General features: G+C 46.8%; 2 protein-coding genes across 3 annotated transcripts in view; both read right to left on the bottom strand.

Annotated features, from left to right (window-relative positions):
* hace1 (HECT domain and ankyrin repeat containing E3 ubiquitin protein ligase 1) overlaps positions 1-15,857 on the bottom strand; it is an 18,334-nt gene extending 2,477 nt beyond the window's left edge. The window contains exons 1-20 of the mRNA XM_060064878.1: positions 15,523-15,857; positions 14,774-14,828; positions 14,494-14,583; positions 14,243-14,347; positions 13,562-13,637; positions 12,779-12,910; positions 12,025-12,107; positions 11,723-11,819; positions 11,037-11,138; positions 10,214-10,320; positions 9,457-9,607; positions 7,426-7,781; positions 6,000-6,068; positions 5,539-5,626; positions 3,534-3,645; positions 3,114-3,211; positions 1,966-2,053; positions 1,582-1,731; positions 943-1,139; positions 62-232 (exon numbers count right to left, since the gene is read on the bottom strand). Of these exons, the coding sequence (XP_059920861.1) occupies positions 62-232; positions 943-1,139; positions 1,582-1,731; positions 1,966-2,053; positions 3,114-3,211; positions 3,534-3,645; positions 5,539-5,626; positions 6,000-6,068; positions 7,426-7,781; positions 9,457-9,607; positions 10,214-10,320; positions 11,037-11,138; positions 11,723-11,819; positions 12,025-12,107; positions 12,779-12,910; positions 13,562-13,637; positions 14,243-14,347; positions 14,494-14,583; positions 14,774-14,828; positions 15,523-15,733 (2,538 nt within the window). The 5' untranslated portion in view covers positions 15,734-15,857. The remainder of the gene's footprint in view (positions 1-61; positions 233-942; positions 1,140-1,581; positions 1,732-1,965; positions 2,054-3,113; positions 3,212-3,533; positions 3,646-5,538; positions 5,627-5,999; positions 6,069-7,425; positions 7,782-9,456; positions 9,608-10,213; positions 10,321-11,036; positions 11,139-11,722; positions 11,820-12,024; positions 12,108-12,778; positions 12,911-13,561; positions 13,638-14,242; positions 14,348-14,493; positions 14,584-14,773; positions 14,829-15,522) is intronic.
* Positions 15,858-16,111: 254 nt separating this feature from the next.
* The window catches only part of bves (blood vessel epicardial substance), a 5,261-nt gene continuing 57 nt past the window's right edge, over positions 16,112-21,315 (bottom strand). The window contains exons 1-8 of one of the 2 annotated variants that reach the window (XM_060065201.1): positions 21,204-21,315; positions 20,536-20,797; positions 20,062-20,186; positions 19,309-19,496; positions 18,967-19,075; positions 18,695-18,862; positions 18,220-18,361; positions 16,112-16,691 (exon numbers count right to left, since the gene is read on the bottom strand). The exon at positions 21,204-21,315 is cut by the window's right edge and continues 57 nt beyond it. In XM_060065201.1, the coding sequence (XP_059921184.1) occupies positions 16,561-16,691; positions 18,220-18,361; positions 18,695-18,862; positions 18,967-19,075; positions 19,309-19,496; positions 20,062-20,186; positions 20,536-20,776 (1,104 nt within the window). In that variant the 5' untranslated portion in view covers positions 20,777-20,797; positions 21,204-21,315 and the 3' untranslated portion in view covers positions 16,112-16,560. The remainder of the gene's footprint in view (positions 16,692-18,219; positions 18,362-18,694; positions 18,863-18,966; positions 19,076-19,308; positions 19,497-20,061; positions 20,187-20,535; positions 20,798-21,203) is intronic. The other variant, XM_060065202.1, reaches the window with a different exon arrangement.

Genomic DNA, 21,315 nt, shown 5'->3' with positions numbered 1-21,315 from the left:
CATCCTTTAAGCCAGACACGGCCAATCAATCAGCGAATCAGTCCCCGTCGGATGGCGGTTAGCCCCCGCAGGATGCCCCCCCCGGGGTCCTAGGGCTTACCAGTTCATATTCGTCAAAGAGCTGGATGAGCGAGGGGAGGATATAGGTGTGGAACCCCTGCAGGAAGGCGTTTATCTGGGGCTGGATGGCGCGTGTCATCCTCAGCTCCGTCACCAGCTGGACGTACTCGGCCTGCGGTCCCAGACAGAGAGAGAGACAGAGAGAGATACAGAGAGAGAGAGAGAGAGAGAGAGAGAGAGAGAGAGAGAGAGAGAGAGAGAGAGAGAGAGAGAGAGAGAGAGATACAGAGAGAGAGAGAGAGAGAGAGAGCGAGAGAGAGAGAGAGAGAGAGACAGCGAGAGAGAGAGAGCGAGATACAGAGAGAGAGAGAGAGAGAGAGAGAGAGAGAGAGAGAGAGAGAGAGAGAGAGAGAGAGAGGAGAGAGAGAGAGAGAGAGAGAGAGATACAGAGAGAGTGAGAGAGAGAGAGAGAGAGTGAGAGAGAGAGACACAGAGAGACACAGAGAGAGTGACAGACAGACAGAGAGAGAGTGACAGACAGAGAGAGAGTGAGAGCATGAGAGGGAGCGTGAGAGAGAGCGTGGGTGACAGAGAGGGAGACAGAGTGTGAGAGAGAGAGAGAGAGAGAGCATGAGAGAGAGAGAGAGAGAGAGAGAGCGTGAGAGAGAGAGAGAGCGAGAGCGAGTGAGACAAAATGGGCAAGTGAGATTAAAACAGAGAGAGAGGGAGAGAGAGAGACAAGACATGAGCTGTCCTCTAGCTTGTATTACACTGCCATCTTATGGAGATCTGTGGTAGAGCTTCCTCTGTGCAGTGTTCTCGCTACACAGGGTGAGAAACCACTGAATGAGGGGTCATCTCTCGTCTGATTGGACGGCGCACCTTGTTGTCCTGGGTGACCAGAATCCCGGTGCCGCCGGGCTTCAGCGGCACCTCCGCCATGGCTCCGAACACGTCCGTCTCAACCGAGAAGGTGAGCTCCAGGCCCAGGTCGCTGATGTCGTTGTCCAGGATCCACTGCAGGTTCTTGGCATACTCGGGGTCGATGGAGGCCACGTCCTGGTAGTTGACCGGGATGCCTGAATAGAGACGTTTCGATATTTGGGTTAGAATGTAAACCATACACTACATAATCAAAGTTATTATATGGCAGACCCGCTGATAGAGCCTGAACAGACCCACACACAGTCAAGTGAAATTCACCCGGAAAAATTATAGATAGAATATTATGATAATATCTATTTTATTCAATCACAGATGGTAATCTGTGACATTTAAATTAAATAAGTACAATTGTAATTCAATTTACATTTTAAATCAGCAAAATGTTTTAATGTAATCAACCCCCCAATTTATGTAGAAATGGAAATGCAGAATGGAAATGAAATTAAGGATATTGAGATAAATGCCACATGCATGACGTGACCCATCCTTGATGATGTCCAGGGAAAACGACCATGAAGGCTGGGCTAGTAGCGCTAATCCACCAGAGTAGGGTTGTTATCCTGGTGAGATTCGTACCCAGTATGTGCTTGTAGAAGGAGCGCGTGAAGTAGATGTTAACCAGCTGCCGGTGGTACAGTGCCAGGCCCAGGACCTGCCCCGCGAAGCAGAAGTAGTTCAGGTGGTCCGGGTTCACCGACGAGTTGCTGTTGGGTTGAAACGTGGTACCTGGCGGGCCCACACAAAACACACACACACACACACACACACACACACACACACACACACACACACACACAACACACACCACACACACACACACACACACACACACACACACACACACACACACACACACACACACACAGGATCACCATGACATCCACACAAACAGGCGGGTACTCGGGACAAAGTGCGTAGGTAAACAGGAGACTAGGGCCGCCCCTCGCCGCCCAAACGTACCGTCAGCCGACTGGGTGAAGAGCCCGTAGTCTGGGTTGATGATCTCATTGGACAGGACGTCGAACCACTCCCGCACCACGCCCTGACCCTGGAACGACAAGAACCAAGTCAGAGACCCTGACCCTAGAACGAAAAGGACCAGGTCAGAGACCCTGACCCTAGAAAGACAAGAACAAGGTCAGAGACCCTGACCCTAGAACGAAAAGGACCAGGTCAGAGACCCTGACCCTAGAACGACAAGAACCAGGTCAGAGACCCTGACTCTAGAACGACAAGAACCAGGTCAGAGACCCTGACCCTAGAAAGACAAGAACAAGGTCAGAGACCCTGACCCTAGAACGAAAAGGACCAGGTCAGAGACCCTGACCCTAGAACGACAAGAACCAGGTCAGAGACCCTGACTCTAGAACGACAAGAACCAGGTCAGAGACCCTGACCCTAGAACGAAAAGGACCAGGTCAGAGACCCTGACCCTAGAACGACAAGAACCAGGTCTGAGACCCCTGACCCTAGAACGACAAGAACCAGGTCAGAGACCCTGACCCTAGAATGAAAAGGACCAGGTCAGAGACCCTGACCCTAGAACGACAAGAACCAGGTCAGAGACCCTGACCCCCCCCCGGCTGGCTGAAGGCTTGTCAGCTGAAGAATCCAGTCTGGGAGTTTAGAGCAGAACAGAACGCTTAGAACTGCATAAATATGATCCTCCCAACACAGCTTATTGATGGAGGCAAACAAATGGGGATAACATACACTTGTGATCTAATGGCTAAATAAGTGGCCTTTGTACTGTCTGAGCTGGTGTTTATCTCATCTCTAGCTGAATTATGGCTCTGCCTTCAAAACGGGAACCAAAATCAATTAAATAAGCGCCGTCAGAGAGACAAACAGAGACAACAGACAGCACTTCTGAAGCGTCAGCAATAAACCCAGACTGGAATAAAGATGATGAAATCATCGTGTTTTCCCCACACAGTAGAGGAAAGACAATATATGGTCAGGGTTAACATATTCCAGGATAACAACGCGGTCCACTCCCCATTTATGATCAACAGAGCGAGCCTGTGCGATGGTTCAGTGCTGGTTTTGTCTCCAACCACGTGGTCGGCCATGCAGAGAGTGGCGGGGTTCTCCCCCCTCAAACTCACCATGCCCTCCTCGCCGTGGAAGCGGACGGCGATGCCTTGTTTGAGCTTCTCATTGGTGGACTTGGACACCATTTCACAGCTGCTGCGGAACACAGAGTCTGTGGGCGAGGAAGCGGGGGTTATTCGTGATGCGTCCACGTTGATGCGCCGAAAAAGATCTGCTGGATAACGACGGGTGGGAGGGTGCCTGTTTCCGTGCACCTGTGTGTGTGTGTGTGCGTGTGCGCGTGCTTGTGTGTGCGTGCATGTCTCTGCATGCGTGCAGGTGTGTGTGTGTGCGCAAATGCGTGTGAGCGCCTGGGTGTGCATACGCACATGCATGATGTGAGTGCATGCGCGTGAGCAGGGTACCTTTGTGTACCAGCAGGTGTGCGTGTGTGCGTGTGTGTGCGCGTGTGTGTGTGTGTTTGCCCGGCCTACCTCTGTGTATCAGCAGGATGTCGTTCTCGTTAACAGGCCGGTGGACCATCTCGCTGTCTGGCCGCCCCGCCAGCAGGTGCTCGTAGAACCACTCGCAGCGCTCCTTAAAGGGCTGAGAGAGGGAGAGGAATCTGACCCACGAGCCACTGAGCTACTCTTTGCAAAAGCTAATTACATCCTCCTCCCCCAACACACACACACACACACACACACACACACACACACACACACACACACACACACACACACACACACACACACACACACACACACACACACACACACACACACACACACACACAGGCGCCGGAGACGCCTCCAAGAGCCGGTAGTGCTAAAACACTCTGCCTGTTAGGCCTTGACGCTGGTGCCTATTTGCATAATATATGCCTTTGTTCTCTAAGCGGTGCACACACAGACAGAGAGAGAGAGAGACAGAGAGAGAGCAAGAGCGAGAGCGAGAGCGAGAGACAGAGACAGAGACAGAGACAGAGACAGAGACAGAGACAGAGAGAGAGAGACTGACAGAATGTGTAGGAAACTCTGTCGTTTTTCTTTCATTCGTTTTTCCCGCTCCAACTCCCTCGGGAGCCAAGCAAAGAATCAAGAAGATTAAATCCAATTCAGGAGGTTCGGGTCTCTAATTAGTCCCCCACCACCACCACCTTGCTAACTCCCAGGTGAGCAGTAAAAGAGTGCGGGTAACGAGCCTCGCTCAAATATGGACACAGAGCAGAAGTCCGTGCGGCCGACAGAGGCTTGTTAAAATTTATGGAGTTGTGTAAAAAACGGGGTTTAGGACAAGTTATCGCCGCGGTTATGACATCGTTAAACGGCGCCAAGGAGACTGTAGCGTTTCAAAGTCACTTTCTACCTCGTCCTCGGAGACAGACAGGGAAAGATAAGGGAGGTGGGAGCTAGGGGGGAGAGGTTTGTGTGTGCGTGTGGGTTGGGGGGGTCGGATAAAAATAACAGTCAAATCTAGGACTGCAGTTTAATAAGGATATTTCTATTATTAAGGATTATGGTTGATCAATACTTTTTTGCAGAGGTTAGAGGAAGTATTGGGGCATTTTTGCGTTGTAGCCATGTGAGGTTTAAGAGATGTCGAGATTGAATGAGGTTCCTCCACGCGGTGAGTGAACGACTCCTCCACTGGACCGTATGGAAAAGTTTGGATTTGGACTGTTTGAAACAATGCACCAAACAAAAATAACAATTACCTTGGGAGAATATACATGAATATAATCAATATAAATGGAAGTGAACCAAAATAATTTTAAATGAAAGGCTGTTGCTCGTTCATGAGTCAAATATAGTATGAGTTTACAAAATATGTATAAAATATTCATATTCTTCATTGGCAAAAAATGGAACATTGGCTACATTTATAGTTGTCATGAGGACGTTTAAAATGGCAGGGTGTTGTTTTAGAACATATCGACGTACACCCCCTGGGCTATTTAAACATGCTGGATCATGAACCACAACAATGACAATTCAGTAACTGGTTTGTGGCATACCCAAAGTAAAATACCGTCATAATAAAAAAAATTGAGAATTCAAAGATTCAAAATATCAGTGCATTGTTAGTTAGTTGCGTAAAAGTTCAGCGTTATCATTCATTATTCTCTCCCCTTGGAATTTGAAAAGCCTGTCATGTGTTTCATTTTGTGTTTGGTTTTTGATTGAGCCAGCGCATGGCCAGCATCCAACTCCCGGTGTTAGTGAAGGTAAGCACCCTGCCTCCATCCTGTCTGCAGCATGGCTCAGCCCTGCAGCAGCCAAAAATGGCTTCATATCACAAATCTCTGTTTCAGAACTTTATCTTGTTATTCTTGCACAAATCTTTGTCTCACCAAAAGTAATGGATCCGAACTTGGCTTAATGACGAATCTGATAACGGACAAACTGAGACAGTGAGACCTGTCCTGTTTGCCCTAGGCTACTAGGACTCACTGACGTGTGACCAGAAAGCCCAGAAGAGTCTTTCAGCATGGCTCACCTGGCCTTTGATGATGAACATGAAACGGGACATCAACTCGGGACACTCCAGCAGGAAGTGGAAGTGGTTAAAGATGATCTTTGGATTCCTGAGAGAAGGAGATGGATCGATGGAGTGGGTGTGGGAGAGGGATGGATATTGGGGGAGAGAAAAAGGAGACAATTGATGAGATAACACATCAGAAAGTGTGTGTTTGTGTGCGTGTGTGGGCGTATGCGTGTGCGTGTGTGTGTGGTCAAGAGACAGCAGAGCGTGTCAGACAGCCAGATAAACAGAAAAAAACTAAGATAAGAGAACGCTGCAGAGTCAGAGAGAGAGCGCGAGAGAGCGACGTAGACAGAGACAGGGAGAGCGAGTGAGAGAGACAGAGTGAGACAGTGAGAGTGAGAGAACGAGAATCAAAAGAGAGAGGAAGCGTGAGTAGGAGGATATCCGACAAACAGAGGCTTGTATCGACTCACCGGGTCACGAAGCACTTGAGCACCTCGTCATGCTTGCACACAAACTCAATGAAGCGCGGCGAAGTCATTCTGCAGGGGGGGGGGGGAGAGAACACAGGGGGGGGGGAGACAGTCAGGGGTGAGCGTCACCGGAAGAACCACCGCATGTTTTTGGCGGGCGCAGCTGTCGCCAAAAAAGGGAGGACAGAAGCGACCGGCCCATCGATAAGGGGATGAGCCCGTTACTCATGGCAACCGACGTACGCACCGCTGTGAATAGCGACGAGGCGAATACGAAATATGTTATAGCTGGTTCAGACTACACGATTCTCAAGACATTCCTCCACGATTTAACATTAAATAGTTTTTGGGCAATAATATAAAGAGTAGTGGAAACCTTCCTGTGCCATGCCTCTTGAGATGGTTCACTTTGTGTTTAACTTCAAGCTCAACATTTATTTATTTATGTGCAATTGTTTGCTGGGGCTTATTATAGGGTGGAGCTATGGAGGGAGTTATGACTCCAGCCCCATTATAACCCCATCTGTGCTATTGCGTAACTGATCTCATTCTTCATTGGATTGATAATACCACGGACCCTTTTATATTTACTTGGTAGAAAGGCAAAACCAGGGAGAAGGCAAATGAGCCTTGGCTAGAACCTCTGCATGCAGGATGTCTTGGTCATGTGTTTAAACCTGGAACAATCCTTTGTGCTTTGTCAAATAAACAAATGGATAATGAAATAAACATTGATGTGTATGCGTGTTTGTGGTTGAGTGTGTGTGTAGAACGGAAGCTATTTGCAGGCAGAAGCTGATGACATGAGAGAAGATTGGCCCCTCCTCCCTCTCCCTCTCTCCCTGTTCACAGCAGGGGATCCTCAAGAGTTTTCAGGTTTAATCAAATTAATTAACATGTATTTTCCCCCTCCCCCAAACATGGCCGTTATGATGAATACACAAGAGTCATAATGTTTCACTACACTGAGCTCAAGTCACATACTATTCCCCACATGTTGACATTTCTCAGGATAGAGGAAAGGGGTATGTTGTATAGTCTACAGGGCCCTCATACAGGGTATGAACCATGTATGAGCACTCGTTGCTATGGGGACAGACTCTACCTACACATTGGATCACTGGAGACTATAGCACACTGGTGTCCTGAATGAATGTCAAATGCTTGATCACGGTTCTCATGCCTGTGACCTCATGGAAATCACACTGATACTTAGTGGATAGGCTGCGAAACCACCATTCGAATCCACCTACGTCAAATTGCCAGATTTTACCGATGCATCCAGAGGTTCGATGCATCAAACTGTGGACGCTAACAACCAAGGCTGCATCAGTCACCACAGACTCTTGGTAGAGCACCTGGAGTCAGGTGTCGGCCTCCTGTTAGCCACGCCCACCCCCTCCCCAGCCAATCACTGGACGCTCACCCCGGCGGCATCTGACAAGAGCAGCTCATGTAGAACGCCTGGATGACAGCGCTGAGGCGGTTCGACGTCATGGAGATCACGTCCTCCCCGTCGCCGTACGCCTCCGTGGTCTCCATGACGACCGGCGGGTCCGCCGCGTCGGGGTCCGCCGCGTCGCCGTTGACGTCAGCGTCCACGGGGGATGACGCCGCGGTGGTCGCGGCGGCGCCGTCGCTGGCCTCGCGCTGCTTGAGGAGGAGCGAGGCGATCTCGCTGCTGGGCGAGGCGGCCGAGGAGGGGTTCCTCCCGTTGCGGTCCAGCTCGGAGGAGATCAACACCAGCCACTCGTCAAGGGAGTGCCACAGCAGCTCCATCGGCTGGTACAGAGTCACACAGGGAGGGAGCGGTAGAGAGAGAGAGAGAGAGGGGTAGAGAGGTAGAGAGAGAGGGGTAGAGGGGTAGAGGGGTAGAGGGGTAGAGGGGTAGAGGGGTAGAGAGAGAGAGAGAGGGGTAGAGAGGTAGAGAGAGAGAGAGAGAGGGGTAGAGGGGTAGAGGGGTAGAGGGGTAGAGGGGTAGAGAGAGAGAGAGAGAGAGAGAGGGGTAGAGAGGTAGAGAGAGAGGGGTAGAGGGGTAGAGGGGTAGAGGGGTAGAGAGAGAGGGGTAGAGAGGTAGAGAGAGAGGGGTAGAGGGGTAGAGGGGTAGAGGGGTAGAGGGGTAGAGGGGTAGAGGGGTAGAGGGGTAGAGGGGTAGAGAGAGAGAGAGAGAGAGAGAGAGAGAGAGAGAGAGAGAGAGAGAGAGAGAGAGAAGAGGTAGAGAGAGAGAGAGAGAGAGAGAGAGAGAGGTAGAGAGGTAGAGAGGTAGAGAGAGAGAGAGAGAGAGAGAGAGAGGTAGAGCGGTAGAGAGAGAGAGAGAGAGAGAGAGAGAGGTAGAGCGGTAGAGAGAGAGAGAGAGAGAGAGAGAGAGGTAGAGCGGTAAAGAGAGAGACAAAAGAGGGAAGACAGTGGGGAGACAACGGGAGGACAAAAGAAATAGGGCAAGAGCCTGATGAACGGGATGTAATTGAAGAGAACAACTTGCCACTTGAGCTGCGTAGAAGCAGAGACGCCAGCTCACCGGCTATGACTATTCATGCAAATCAAGCAATCGCACAATCACAATCACACCCCCGCAGAGACATCCCCCCCCCCCCCCCCCCCACACACATCTCATCGCCGTTGACAGTGGCAATCATTCTCAAATAGTATTTTCATCAAGCAAATCGTATCGGCCTGAGTGATTGTACTCTCTTCACTGTGAGATGAGATTTTAATAGCCTAACTCTGTCGGGAGTTGATAAATTGAAATAGTTTTGAACTTCGATACTCCCTCCCCCCCGTCCCCCCATCACCATCCCAATCAGCATCCCCAAGCCACAGACCCAGACATGTTAGCATATTTGACACTTTGACACAAAAGATTATGATCAACCCCTTTCAGAAATGATGTTAATATCTATAAGACTCACTTCTAGGGGATCAAAATCTCTCCAGGAAGCCTGCTGGCTCCGAGCCCACTCTTCCTGTTCCTGTTTTATACGCATCTGCATCGCCAATGGATGGAATGAGTTCTTATTTGTTGTTGTTGTTGTTATTGTTGTTATGTTGTTGTTATTATTGTTGTTGTTAGTTATACAGATACAGTTGAGCTTAGTGCAGTCCTGTCTAGGAACATGGTTACCCCAAGCATGTTTTAAGTATCGATTAGTAATTGCCTTCAATCGCTTTACTTAATCAAATGCATTTGTTGGACGATAAACATCCAGAATTTACCGTATGCAAAAAAACAATAAAACTACAGCAAACAACACATTACACTAGATGACTTATGAGCTCCCACCCCATAACTTTCACCCTTTCTCCCGTGTCCAGCTTCTATTTATAGCAGGGGACAATTAACACAGTCTCCACTCTCCTGGCTGGACCCCAGCCATATCATGTTCTCCCCCCGTCTTCAACGGTAAGCGTTCCCCTTCTTCTGCCTCTTCTACAGCATGAAAGGCTCTGAACTGCTGACCTTGAACACCTGGCTGCGGGGGGTCTTGTTGCCGTTGTAGCCCATGTCGTTGCCGTTGCCGGGGGACGACGGACCCAGGCGGAACACGTGGCAGAAGATGCGAACGATGCGCAGCAGGCTCTTCATCTGCGCCTCAAAGCTGCTGGAGAGACTGGCGGGGCAGGGAAGAAACAGGATATGCTGTTAGTATCCCCTGTAGTATACGTGATATAGAGAGCGCAGAGTGTACAGACAGTGTGGAGTGGATGCAGGCATGCAGAGGTTGGACGCCAGAGTGTACGGAGAGGAGTGTAAAAGATACACCAGGTCACTCTTGCAAAAGAGACTTTTTATGGCAAGGTGCTCTCGATGACTCATCGATTAAATACAATTAAATTCACTGCTATACATAGTACCGATACACGTGTAGACACTGGTTATACAGTGTATAGACACACAGTATATAGAGTATAGATATAGGTTGTATATAATGTATAGATAGAGAATAAAAGTGTCCTGCATTTTGAGACCAGCATCAAGCTGTCAAAGGTTTCCATTCATTCTTTCCTTTCCTCATGCTTTCATGGTGGTAGGAGTTTAGAAAGAAAAAAAAACGACCCAATGATCTATTGCAACATACATTGGTTTGTTGTTGTGGCTACATGTTCACCTGACGGTGTTGTGGTCACTAGTTCCCGAGACGGTGTTGTGGTCTCTAGTTCACGAGAAAGTGTTGTAGTCACTATTTCACCTGACGGTCTTGCAGTCACTAGTTCACCTGAGGAGCTTGTGTCCGTTGGTGGTGGCCACCTCGGCCAGACTTGTCAGGGTTCTTTGGTACTGGCTGTCACTCTGCTGGGAAACATGCTCCAGGACCTGCCTGAGCTGCATTAACACACACACACACACACACACACACACACACACACACACACACACACACACACACACACACACACACACACACACACACACATAATGGCAGGGTTAATTAGTTTTGGGGTAGGTCCAGGGGATCTGAAAAATGCTGGCCCCAAGACAATTTGTACTGGCCCTCAATCAAAGTTATAATTATCAATTAACCATCACGTCATTGGCGCGTGCCAATGACAGGCACAAGCAGTCAAAGTTTTACTGTCCAAACTTTACTTTGTAATGGCCCTGGGCCATCAGGCATTCCTTATGGTTGTACCCCAAAATGTTTTATAATCTCTCAATAAAAGTCGGAAGTCATCAGGCCTGTTTGCCTACTTTCCTCCCCGTTCTCCTGTTGTTGAACTTTTCCCTGTGTCTATGTGGTCCTGTTTTGATCTTCTTTGTGACAGAGAGAAGCCCACTAATATAATGGATCGAGTTATATCAAAGGAGATCGGGACGTTCTGGCTGCGACAAGCCCAGAGGCTTATCTCGTGAACCAGCAGGAGACAAACACATTACAGAGCCTTATCTTGTGAACCACCAGGAAACAAACAATAGCGTGTGGATTATATATGTCCATCCGTCTCTTTGTGGTCACCACCACGGCATCATTATTTTTATTATGATACATAAAAATATATCACAAATATATATACGATGGATATATAAAAACTTCTAGCCACCATGCTTTCCTTGAGGTCATCGTTCTGGGTCATCTGGATGAGGGTCTGGAACAGTCTGTTGTGGTGCTGGATTAGGATCTCGCATGTCTCCCCATAGCCACCCTGGACTCACACACACACACACACACACACACACACACACACACACACACACACACACACACACACACACACACACACACACACACACACACACACACACACACACACACACACACACACACACACACACACACACAGAAAGATGGAGGGATCGGGTTCAATGAAAGGAAAATCTGGATGTTTTTAGCTGCAACAAACCCAGAGGCACACACGCAATAACACAGACATACACACAGACACACACGTACAGACACCCAGATACACACAATAAATGGTTTTAGAAGAGGCTATAAACAGGAGACAAGACTGAAAAAGAACGTAAGACGATTGTGTGTGTGTGTGTGTGTGTGTGTGTGTGTGTGTGTGTGTGTGTGTGTGTGTGTGTGTGTACGTGTGCTTGTGTGTGGTAGGATAATAGTGTAGTGGATAAGGTGGTCGATCCCAGGCTTATATGATATAACATAATAAGACAGTCGTAAAAAATACAAGCAAATATCCATAAACAGTGTGTGTGTTTGTGTGTGTCACTATGCACATGAGCATGTATGTGTGTGCACGAGGCGGGCGACGGGCGCAGTCCCCACCTGCACGCAGAGGTCCAGTGGCGTGACCCCGTTGCGGTCCGGGAGGTACTTGGCGGCTCTAGAGAGGAGGATCTGGGCCGTGTCGCGCTGGCCGTGGCTGGAAGCAAAACGACCAAGGGGGGCGGGGTCAAGAGGTGCACCGGCCATTCCCAACGTGAATCACTGCCACACACTCCTTGAGGTGTCATCACACAGTGCCCCCGGGTGAGGTAACAGAAACAGGCAGCATCGCAGTACTCAAACAGATCACTGTGCTGGTGTTGGTGGTGGTTGGCGGGGGGGGGGGGGGGTCATGGGATCACCTGCAAGCAAAGTAGAGTGGCGTTGCCCCGGAGACGTTGGGCCGATTGATGTCAGCACCGCTGTCCAGCAGACAGAGCACCGTCTGATAGAGGAACATAAAGGGGTGTGTGTGTGTTGTGGTGTCGATTGGTGTGTGTGTGGCGTTGTGCATGTGTGTGTGTGTGCGCGTGTGTGTGTGTGTGTGTGTGTGTGTGTGTGTGTGTGTGTGTGTGTGTGTGTGTGTGTGTGTGTGTGTGTGTGTGTGTGTGTGTGTGTGTGTGTGTGTGTGTGTGTGTGTGTGTGTGTGTGTGTGTGTGTGTGTGTTTATGAGAGAAGACAGAGAATATAATAAACATAAACAAAGGCACGGTACCAAAATTTTCTCAATTCTGAAACAAAAGCCTTCTTTTCCCTCCATATGTACGATATGCCGAACTTCCTGTTCAGGCTTGTCGCAGAATCCATTTGGAAATCAGGATTTCAAGTATCGTCTATTGGGACGCAATGTCAAGAAAAAATGTAACATAATCTAGGCACTGAAAGGCCACAATTGATGTCCGGCTAAACACTTAAACTATCCGCTTTCTAAAATCCCTGTTAAAAAGAGCCCCGGTCAATGAATATTTCTGTAATCCAGCAATAGCCTTGCATATATTCAGCAAGTGCATATCGTCAACATGACGATAGGCTATCGGGACTCCTCGAGGTATACTACGCTGGTATTGACTGTGTTCTATTGGGTTCGTTTAGCGGCAGCGGACACACAGCCCTCACCGTCTTGTGTCCGTTCTGACAGGCCACGTGGAGGGCCGTCTGTCCCATGGCGTCCTCCACGTCCACGTTGGTCACATGCTGCACAAGGTCATGGAGCAGCTCGGTGCGGCCGTTCACCGCCAGCCAGTGGATCTACGGCCGAAGGAGGTGGAGGAAAACAGATATGATGGTGGGGTGGGAACAATTCCGCAAGTGTATACTCTTTAGACCGCCATCCCTTTAAGAAGGAGGTTTGGGAAGGTTTCTAAAGGAGAATGGAAATGTTTGGGCTTGGTCGATGAAAATGTTTGGAGGGAAAACATTTTGTTTAAGGGGTTGATGCAAATTAAGCAAAGTGACTGTTTGACTGGATTGAGAGCTTTTGAGTGGAAATCACTTGTTAAGTTGGATGCCGTCATCCATTTGCTTTTCGAGGAATCTTTGGATTAATACCTATTCTTCTGGGTTCAGGGTCTCTCTAACTTGTATTATAGCAAGGCTTGCAATATCCGTTGAATGTTAAAGGTGGTGGGATGAAACCCAAGAGCAGCCAGTCTGAGCATTCATTCCTATGCGAACACCAAGCCTCCGGTACCCTAAACTGAATTAGGTGGTGAGAGAGACGCAGCAGGCAACCTGGGGTCATGCTTGTAAGGTTTCGAAACAACAGTTTCATCTCAATCTCTTTCAAACCTTCTACTAATAGAACGACTGCCTCAGAGTTTCTGAGAACTCCCTCAAAACCTTTAACTATGACTATAAGTCATTCTCTGCCCTCAGCCTAAGGTGTCAGGGTTTCCTTACAGCCGTCAGCCCCTCGTTGTTGCAGATATTGACGTCTGCGTTGTACTCCAGCAGTCTGCCCATGCACTTCTTCTGTCTGTAGGGACCGGAAGAGGGAGAGCATCACAAAATGACCAGTCAGCTGAGTCACTGCTTGTTAGATAAAAAGTTTTTACTCATCTATTCATGAGAATATTGAAAAAAACGTGTGTGTGTCGTTCATCCCGGCAACATGAATCGACCAAAAAATACAGACATATTAGCTTGTTAAGTGCTGCATTAGGGTTAGGGTTAAGACAGAAATATTAAAATGTTATACAGTACGAAACACAAGATTACTGAAACAACATAATACTCATAATACTCTACTAGACTAGAGGTCAATTGCTCAACTGTATGGTGCTTTTCAGACTGTATAACAACACAATACAGAAGGTAAGGATCTTCATGAAAGACACTATTGAAATTTAAAGAGATTCCCAGTTTCCGAAGAATGACAACACACAATGTCATCATAGACAAAGCGAGCTTGTGGATGAGAACAAATAAACGGTAAACGACTTTGCCAAAAGCTGCACCTACAAAGTTCCTTTCAAGAGAAATATAATAGCCGTCGTTTTTTTGATTGTGGCTGAAACTGGAGTCACTCTGAAATGATCCGTTAACTGTTTGTATTTGTTACGAAAGGAAGCTGGTTCCTACCCATTCCTGGCAGCCAGGTGAAGAGGAGTACAGCCAGAAATGTCCTGGTAGTTAGGGTTGGCTCCTCTCTTCAGCAACAGAATAAGACACTCCACTGACCCACAGCTATAAATAGACAGAATGCAGCACTGATTGTCTAAACGCAGAAGAATTTATGATGACTAGTAAACTACTATCCCACTTGGTCAATATACAGTACGTACATCTATAAACAGTTACAGGAATGTTATCCAATAAGATGAGAGCCTTACTTAGCAGCAATGTGTAGCAGACTTCTCTTCACACGCCCAAAGGCATAGTTCACGTCAAACTTGGAGTTCAGCAGCAACTCTGATACTGACCTTTGGTTTAGGGGGTAGGGGAAGGGGGAGGGAGGTAATTAGTGCCTATTATTAGCCGACTTAGTTATGAACATTTTGTATCAAAATATCTAGGTTAGTATGTTACTTGTTCTTGCTGTGGTGGTGATTCTGTTGCCACACTGTGACAACAGTACTTTGTCGTTGTTTTTTGTTGTTGTGGCTATCCTACCTGTGCTGGTCAGCCATCACCATGGGCATAAGTGTGTAGACTGCAGTCTCATTGTCTGTAGAGGCAGAACAACAATCATAAGTTTCAAGGTATAAGAGCTGTACCGATGTTATGGGATCTGACATGCCTACATATGTCAACGTGTGAGCAGGGCATTTGGGTGTGGTGCTTTAGCAGTGCTACAAAGTCGGTGCCAGCACCACATAGTTATTACAATGGTTTTCAACTGCACTTGAGCAAGACATCCGACCGCAGCTTGTGGTAATTCGAATGCCATTATATTAACCCATTGTTTACCCACTGTGACAGTTAACCTACGGTAGTTATTTTGACAGAACGAGGCTGAGAGAAGATCCTGAATTATAGAGTTACCCCGGTCTACCAGAAGACAATTTCCGGTCTCTTACTTCCTCGTTCCTATTGAATGAGCTGTGACAGTTAACAGTCCTCGGAGGGAGAATAAAAAGAAGATGACAAGAACAACAACAACGAAGACATAGGGAATAATAAAAAGAAAAATTAAAACACAATTTCTGCTCAGGCAATATCCCTACAATCGAACAGAACAAAATATCACACCCCATCTCTCGCTCTGGCCGCCAGACTCATGCAACTCAATGTCCCGCCCTCTCTCGTGCCAATAACGCTATTTAGGAACATCCCGATCCAGGCGTTCCACCGTGAGATGAGGACGCCTGTGAACGAGGTTCTGGAAGACTAGTTAATTAACTTGGTGTTATTATCGGTACCTTCAGGGAGTTCGACAGTCCTGGCTCTGCGGAGGGAGCGCGTCAGCCGACTCAACTGTACATTTAGCTGCTCCATCGCTCGTTCCATTATATGTGTCCAATACACGGGAATGAACGGGGAAACAGAGTCTCGACACTGTTTAATGACCCGCACTAACCACCACCGCTTCTGTCGTCCATCGAGATGAAAATTGCTGATCCCTACTCCCATCTACACTGATTTACAGTAATTCCCCTTCCACACATTCTTTTCCATCCTGGTGGAGAGTACTCTTCTCATTTTCCTGTTTTCATGACGTTCGGTTGCATAGTTCGCTATGTCTTTTGGGTAGTGTAGTTGTCTCCAGTATGTAGTTCTTAATTTTTATTTCGTTGGTAGAAGGTATTTTACTGTGTCGTATATGAAAATGAAGATGTATATGAAGATTGATGTGTTTGTGTTTTTGCCTCAAACTAATAAAAGCATGTTCCCCCACGTCGGAAATAAATATAGTGAATTCACCAGAACTCAAAATTAAAACCGTGAAATATCTGACAAATATAACCACAAGGGGACACTGCAGATCCCAGATACTGGCAACCGCATTGCTTTTTCAGCTTGGTTTTGTTTATTGTCTTTCGCTTTTCTCAAACTATTTAACTCCAAAATATACATAGAATTTTTTTAACACAATACAGAACTAGTATTTTAAAAGATACACACGGTAAATTACAGTTGATTCATTCTCAAGTCAACACATAATAAAAACTATTGCTTAATCACAAAGTGCAAAGTCAGAATAAATACATTGTATGCTCGGAGTGAACAATGTGCTCGGAAACACTTCAACACATCAGTATCCATAGTGGGATATCTGCTACACAAACACATCTTTCGTTGTGTTCCTAATTGGGCTCTCCCATATATTAAAGGACTAGAGGTTTCAGACAGATCACAGTTTGATTGTTTTAACAACCCTATTGGACAACACTCATTGGCTCCTCATGTTTTTTTGCCCTTGTCTCATTGGACGTGCAACATTTTTAGTCGATTTACGACTACACCTCCTCTACGTGTCTTGAGGGGCTGTGTCGCGAGTCCGGTGGATTGCATTCCTCAAAGACGTCATCTTCCATGCCTTCCTCGATAGGCTTCATCATGGAGGAGCTCTTGGAGGCTGGGGATTTCTCTACAAGGGAAGACACAGTGGGACAGATGAGTGGCCCGGTTCAGCTGCAGAGACCACGTCGCTGGTGACGCGCTCAGTGCACGTACGAGCGCAGGGATTCCACCAAGATGCACGAGGAAGGTGGTCAGAGGTCACAAACAAACCGACCTTTACCCATTAAACCAAACCGACTAGGCAGTTATGAACATGAATGCGTGAACAGCACATGACCTACGTCTCCCCTTTGACCTACTATAACGTTGTTATACACTGGCAGACGAGAAGGTGAAGCTAACAAAAGAAAATAACAGCGAAGTGAAAAGGGGGAAAAAACAGTATAATGTTTTTATGTATGCATTTGGACATGCATATTATACTTACCTACTCACACACAGAAAACACAAACTCGCTCAGACGTTGGAGGTTTTTCTTAGAAAAACTATCAAAAACAGAAGATGTTTTTTCTGTCTATATCGATAGATGCATTTCCTTCTGGTATAACATTTTCATGTCGGGAACGGACTGGCCTTGCATGTTGTTGCAGTCACAGGTGACATGGAAAACATAATCTAAGGACAGGCACAAGTGTCCCATTTCCGGTGGTTAATATGTACAGAGGTGAAAGAGAAGTGGGGGCTATGTAATGTCTTGGTTACATAGCGAAATGAGGTTGTATTAGCAGAGGGGTGTGGAGATGGCTCTTATGGCCTCTTCAGGTCAATGCCTTGTGAATTGAAGAAACCAAGAAACCCAAATATGTGAGTGTGTGAATTATTAATTTCTATGTAAAGGGCAAATCTATACCAATCTGTTTGGATCATTTTTGGTCTGATCCATTTTCCATTTCAAAGACGATGGAGGAATACAATTTACCAGAATTATTTTGTTGTGATTTCATTTGGAATCTGAATCGAGTAAGAATCAATTCCCATTACATGGAATTGGGGTCAGAATTGACGCCAAAACATCCATCCATTTGGAAAGGGATCATTAACAATGTAGCCTTCATTTAACCTGAAGGTAGTTACATCTTTCCCCGTCCTTTTGTTATCAATGAACCTGTATACCATGTGCAGTGGTGTGAAACAATGCCGAGCTGTTGTGAGGAGAGCTGGTGACTGATATAATTAACATGTTCTTACAACATACAATATATGTAAAATATGGTTTAGGTCGGAGACATCTCAATGGGGTACCATTTGAAGATCACACAAAATAAAATATTGCTGTTTAACATTGTAATCTATACCTTTATTTAACATATCTTTTGGATAAGGTGTCAAACGATTTAAGTTGATGGAAAATGCCCTGCTTGGAAATTGTGAGACAATGCCATATTTATTTTCTACCTAATCAGCTATGCCAATAATTAAGACAATATTTACACATTTGAACAAGAAAACTATGTTTAATTCAAGTAAAAGATTTACTGATTCATAAGCCAAGAACACTGGACCAGAATTTGACTTTGACTTAAAATGGTAAAAATTTACTTCCACAGCTAGGCAGTAGTTGTGGCCCAATGCGTGGTGATGCTGGGAACACTTACGGAGTGATGAGCCGGTGGAGCTGCCCCGTAAGATCTGGTTGAGAACGTCGTCCGTGTCGCTGGTGCTACCCATGCTGTTCCTCATCTGCATCATGGACAATTGGGAGCAAAGGCTGGGCTGGCGGTCCATCTTCTTCACCTCCTGAGGAGCATACACCAGCATCAACATCATCATCAGCAGCAGCAGCAGCCGCATTAACAGCATCAGCATCAACATCAACATCAACATCAACATCAACATCAACATCATGATCAGCATCAGCAGCAGCAGCAGTATCAGCAGCAGCATCGACATAAATAAACAATCAGTATTGATTCATTGAAATATTATAACAACTGTGCTGATTATATAACAATATTTCCCAGAGGCAAAACTGGAAAATATGAAGAAACTCTCTTTTGTCTCATTCGGTTCAAATTGAAATATTATTTAACTAAATAAACAAGCTTAAAAGGAGACAAAGAGTTCCGCCACCTTGTCGCTTAGGGTGGGGTCGTTGAGAGAGTACAGCTTGTTTGTGATGTCCTTCCCGATGAGGTACCGGAACACCTCGTTCAGGAAAGTGTCCGAATCCAGGAAGTAGGTGAGCCTCTCGCGGGTCCAGCACAGGAACTTGCAGTTCTCCTCTGCTGTGATGGTCACCTGTCAATCGATCAAGAATCAACCATGTCTGTTTGAAGATGCCTCAGTCGGTACAGCTGCATGTACTATCATACGGGGAATACTCATAAAACACTGGGATTTACCTGGAACTTCTCTCCTCTGTGCATCTCAGTTGACCTGAATTCTGGCGAGTCGATGAAGGCGTTGGTGTAGATGTTGTGGAGGAAATGTCCACGGTAGGAGACCTTCATCCTATTACATAACATGGGAGAAGTAAACATCCACACGTCAACTAGGGTCATGTCACCATGAGTACACTTGGACAATCATAGTCTATGAGGTAGGATGTCTGTGCTAAAAAGTAACTGAAGGGCGCATTGATGCAAACCTATATCCCACCAAACCCAGCATGTTGTCCCAAGAAGAATTAGAAGTAAAACAACCATGTAACAACCACAGCTTGAGAGTTGAAACATGCTACATACTTTCCTTTGAGCAGAATGCTGAGTCGCTCGTCCACTGAGGTCTTATCTTCGGCCGCGTACACCTGGCCCTTCTTCAGGGTCTGGATGGTGCAGAATTGGCCGGTGAGCCTCTGGAACAGAGCCTCTCGCACGTGGAGTGGCTCAAACATCCGCTTGTATACAGACTTCAACTCCCTGTCAATCTTGATCTGTAAGTCCACAAGAGCAGTACTTTTATAATACAGGGTGTTGCCAGTGTCACACATATTCAGAGTGATATTTGTGTTACATGTGGCATTTGTTTGTGTGAATATCTATGTGTACGTAAGTACATGCTTGCATGTGTTTGTGTGTGTGTGTGTGTGTGTGTGTGTGTGTGTGTGTGTGTGTGTGTGTGTGTGTGTGTGTGTGTGTGTGTGTGTGTGTATATATGTGTGTGTGTGTGTGTGCCTGTTAGTGTGTGTGTGAGGAATAGTACACATAGCACACGGCAAGCCTCCTGCCTCATTGTAAATGTTGTGGTCTCATTCTGTCAAGTATTTGGATGCCCTTTACACACAGAACTCCCCCAGTGCCACCCACATCGGTCTTAACAACCTGCATCCTTATTAAAGCAGAGAACAGCCGTAGCCCAGGAGGACGTGTTGTCATGCTTACCTGAGACACATGACAAGCATAATCCTCTGTATCACCCTTATAGGGATCCAGGAGGAAAACCCGCCGTGGTACAGGACTGAACATGAGCCTGATCAAACTCTTTTGGGCAGAACTCACCGGCCTGCGTTTGTAGAGCAGATAGAAGAAGTGCATGAAGTTGACTAGCAGGAAGACCACATTCCACACCATCACGTCAAGATTGCACCTGTAGAGCGTCGCCCAGGCGATGAAGAAAGAGCATCCTGCCGTGATGAAAAGGAAAGAGAATCAAACACTAGCAGGACTGCGTGGTAAACAATTTTTATTTTTTTACTATTTACTATTTTTTTATGTACTATTACTTTGGTCAATGGATTTATTCCTATTGTCTGTACATTGTTTGGTTTCCAACTATTCGTCGAGGACCTTAAAAGGCTTTCACAGCCAATCACAATCTAGGGAGCTATGCTCAACGTATTGGGTGCCAAGGACACTTGGATAGGTCGGGTAAATTTAGCTCTCCATAGTACCCCCCCAAAGCTGATACCAGCTACCCTTTGATCCATGTGAGAGAAATCAGGCATGCGCTGTAGATGGCGCTGCAAGCCAAACCTGTCATCAGCAACATGCGCAGCAGGGTCATATGCAGAGACAGGGTAGTGGGGATGACCAGGGCCATGAGCAGGGACAGGTTGCCCAGGTGGAAGAGCAGATGGTGGGTCCCCTCCCACTCCGCGCACGAGGTGGTGTTGTGCTCCATGGCTAGACCCACGACTCCTCCTGGAGAGGCCGTGTGGAGAGGAGCCATCGTGGAGAAGAACAGCCTGGTGGACATCTCGGTGGAAGACGACATCCTCGGCCGGTATCAACTTCACTGAGCGAAACATTATCGGACCAAGTTGAGTTTACCGTTCCACCTTTTTCCCTAAACAAAGCCGTCAAACTATTTTCTGTTGCAATTGTGGTTCTTAATATTGGGGGTTTATTTGTGGCTCGTTTGCCTATACCATGCTGGGTTTAGGCCTTTAACCTGATGGTAAACGAGTTGATTGTTGCTCTTTTAACCTAAAAAATTATAAATCTAGTATTGGAGTAGGCCATGATAGTTTTAACTATAACATGTAAGTCTAGACTGCACACAATGAACTGAAGCATTGGGACACGCTGAAGCGGTGCAGGGCCGTCCTAACGGTGGGATTCCCCGTAGCAGGGCTATATCTGGCTGTTTACAACTAACATTAAAAAAAATGTAAGAAGTAAGTATACATATGCCTACTTACCGCTTCGGTAAAGTAAAAAAGGAAAGCAATGTAATCAAGCGAGAAAAACCCAAGCAAATAAAAACCGCCAACCGACGAATGAAAGTGTAGTCGAGCTCCTCGGGAGAGCGGG

This window comes from Gadus macrocephalus, chromosome 11, assembly GCF_031168955.1.
Source record: "Gadus macrocephalus chromosome 11, ASM3116895v1".
NCBI classification, from domain to species: domain Eukaryota; kingdom Metazoa; phylum Chordata; class Actinopteri; order Gadiformes; family Gadidae; genus Gadus; species Gadus macrocephalus.
This window is presented reverse-complemented; position numbering and strand designations above follow the sequence as displayed.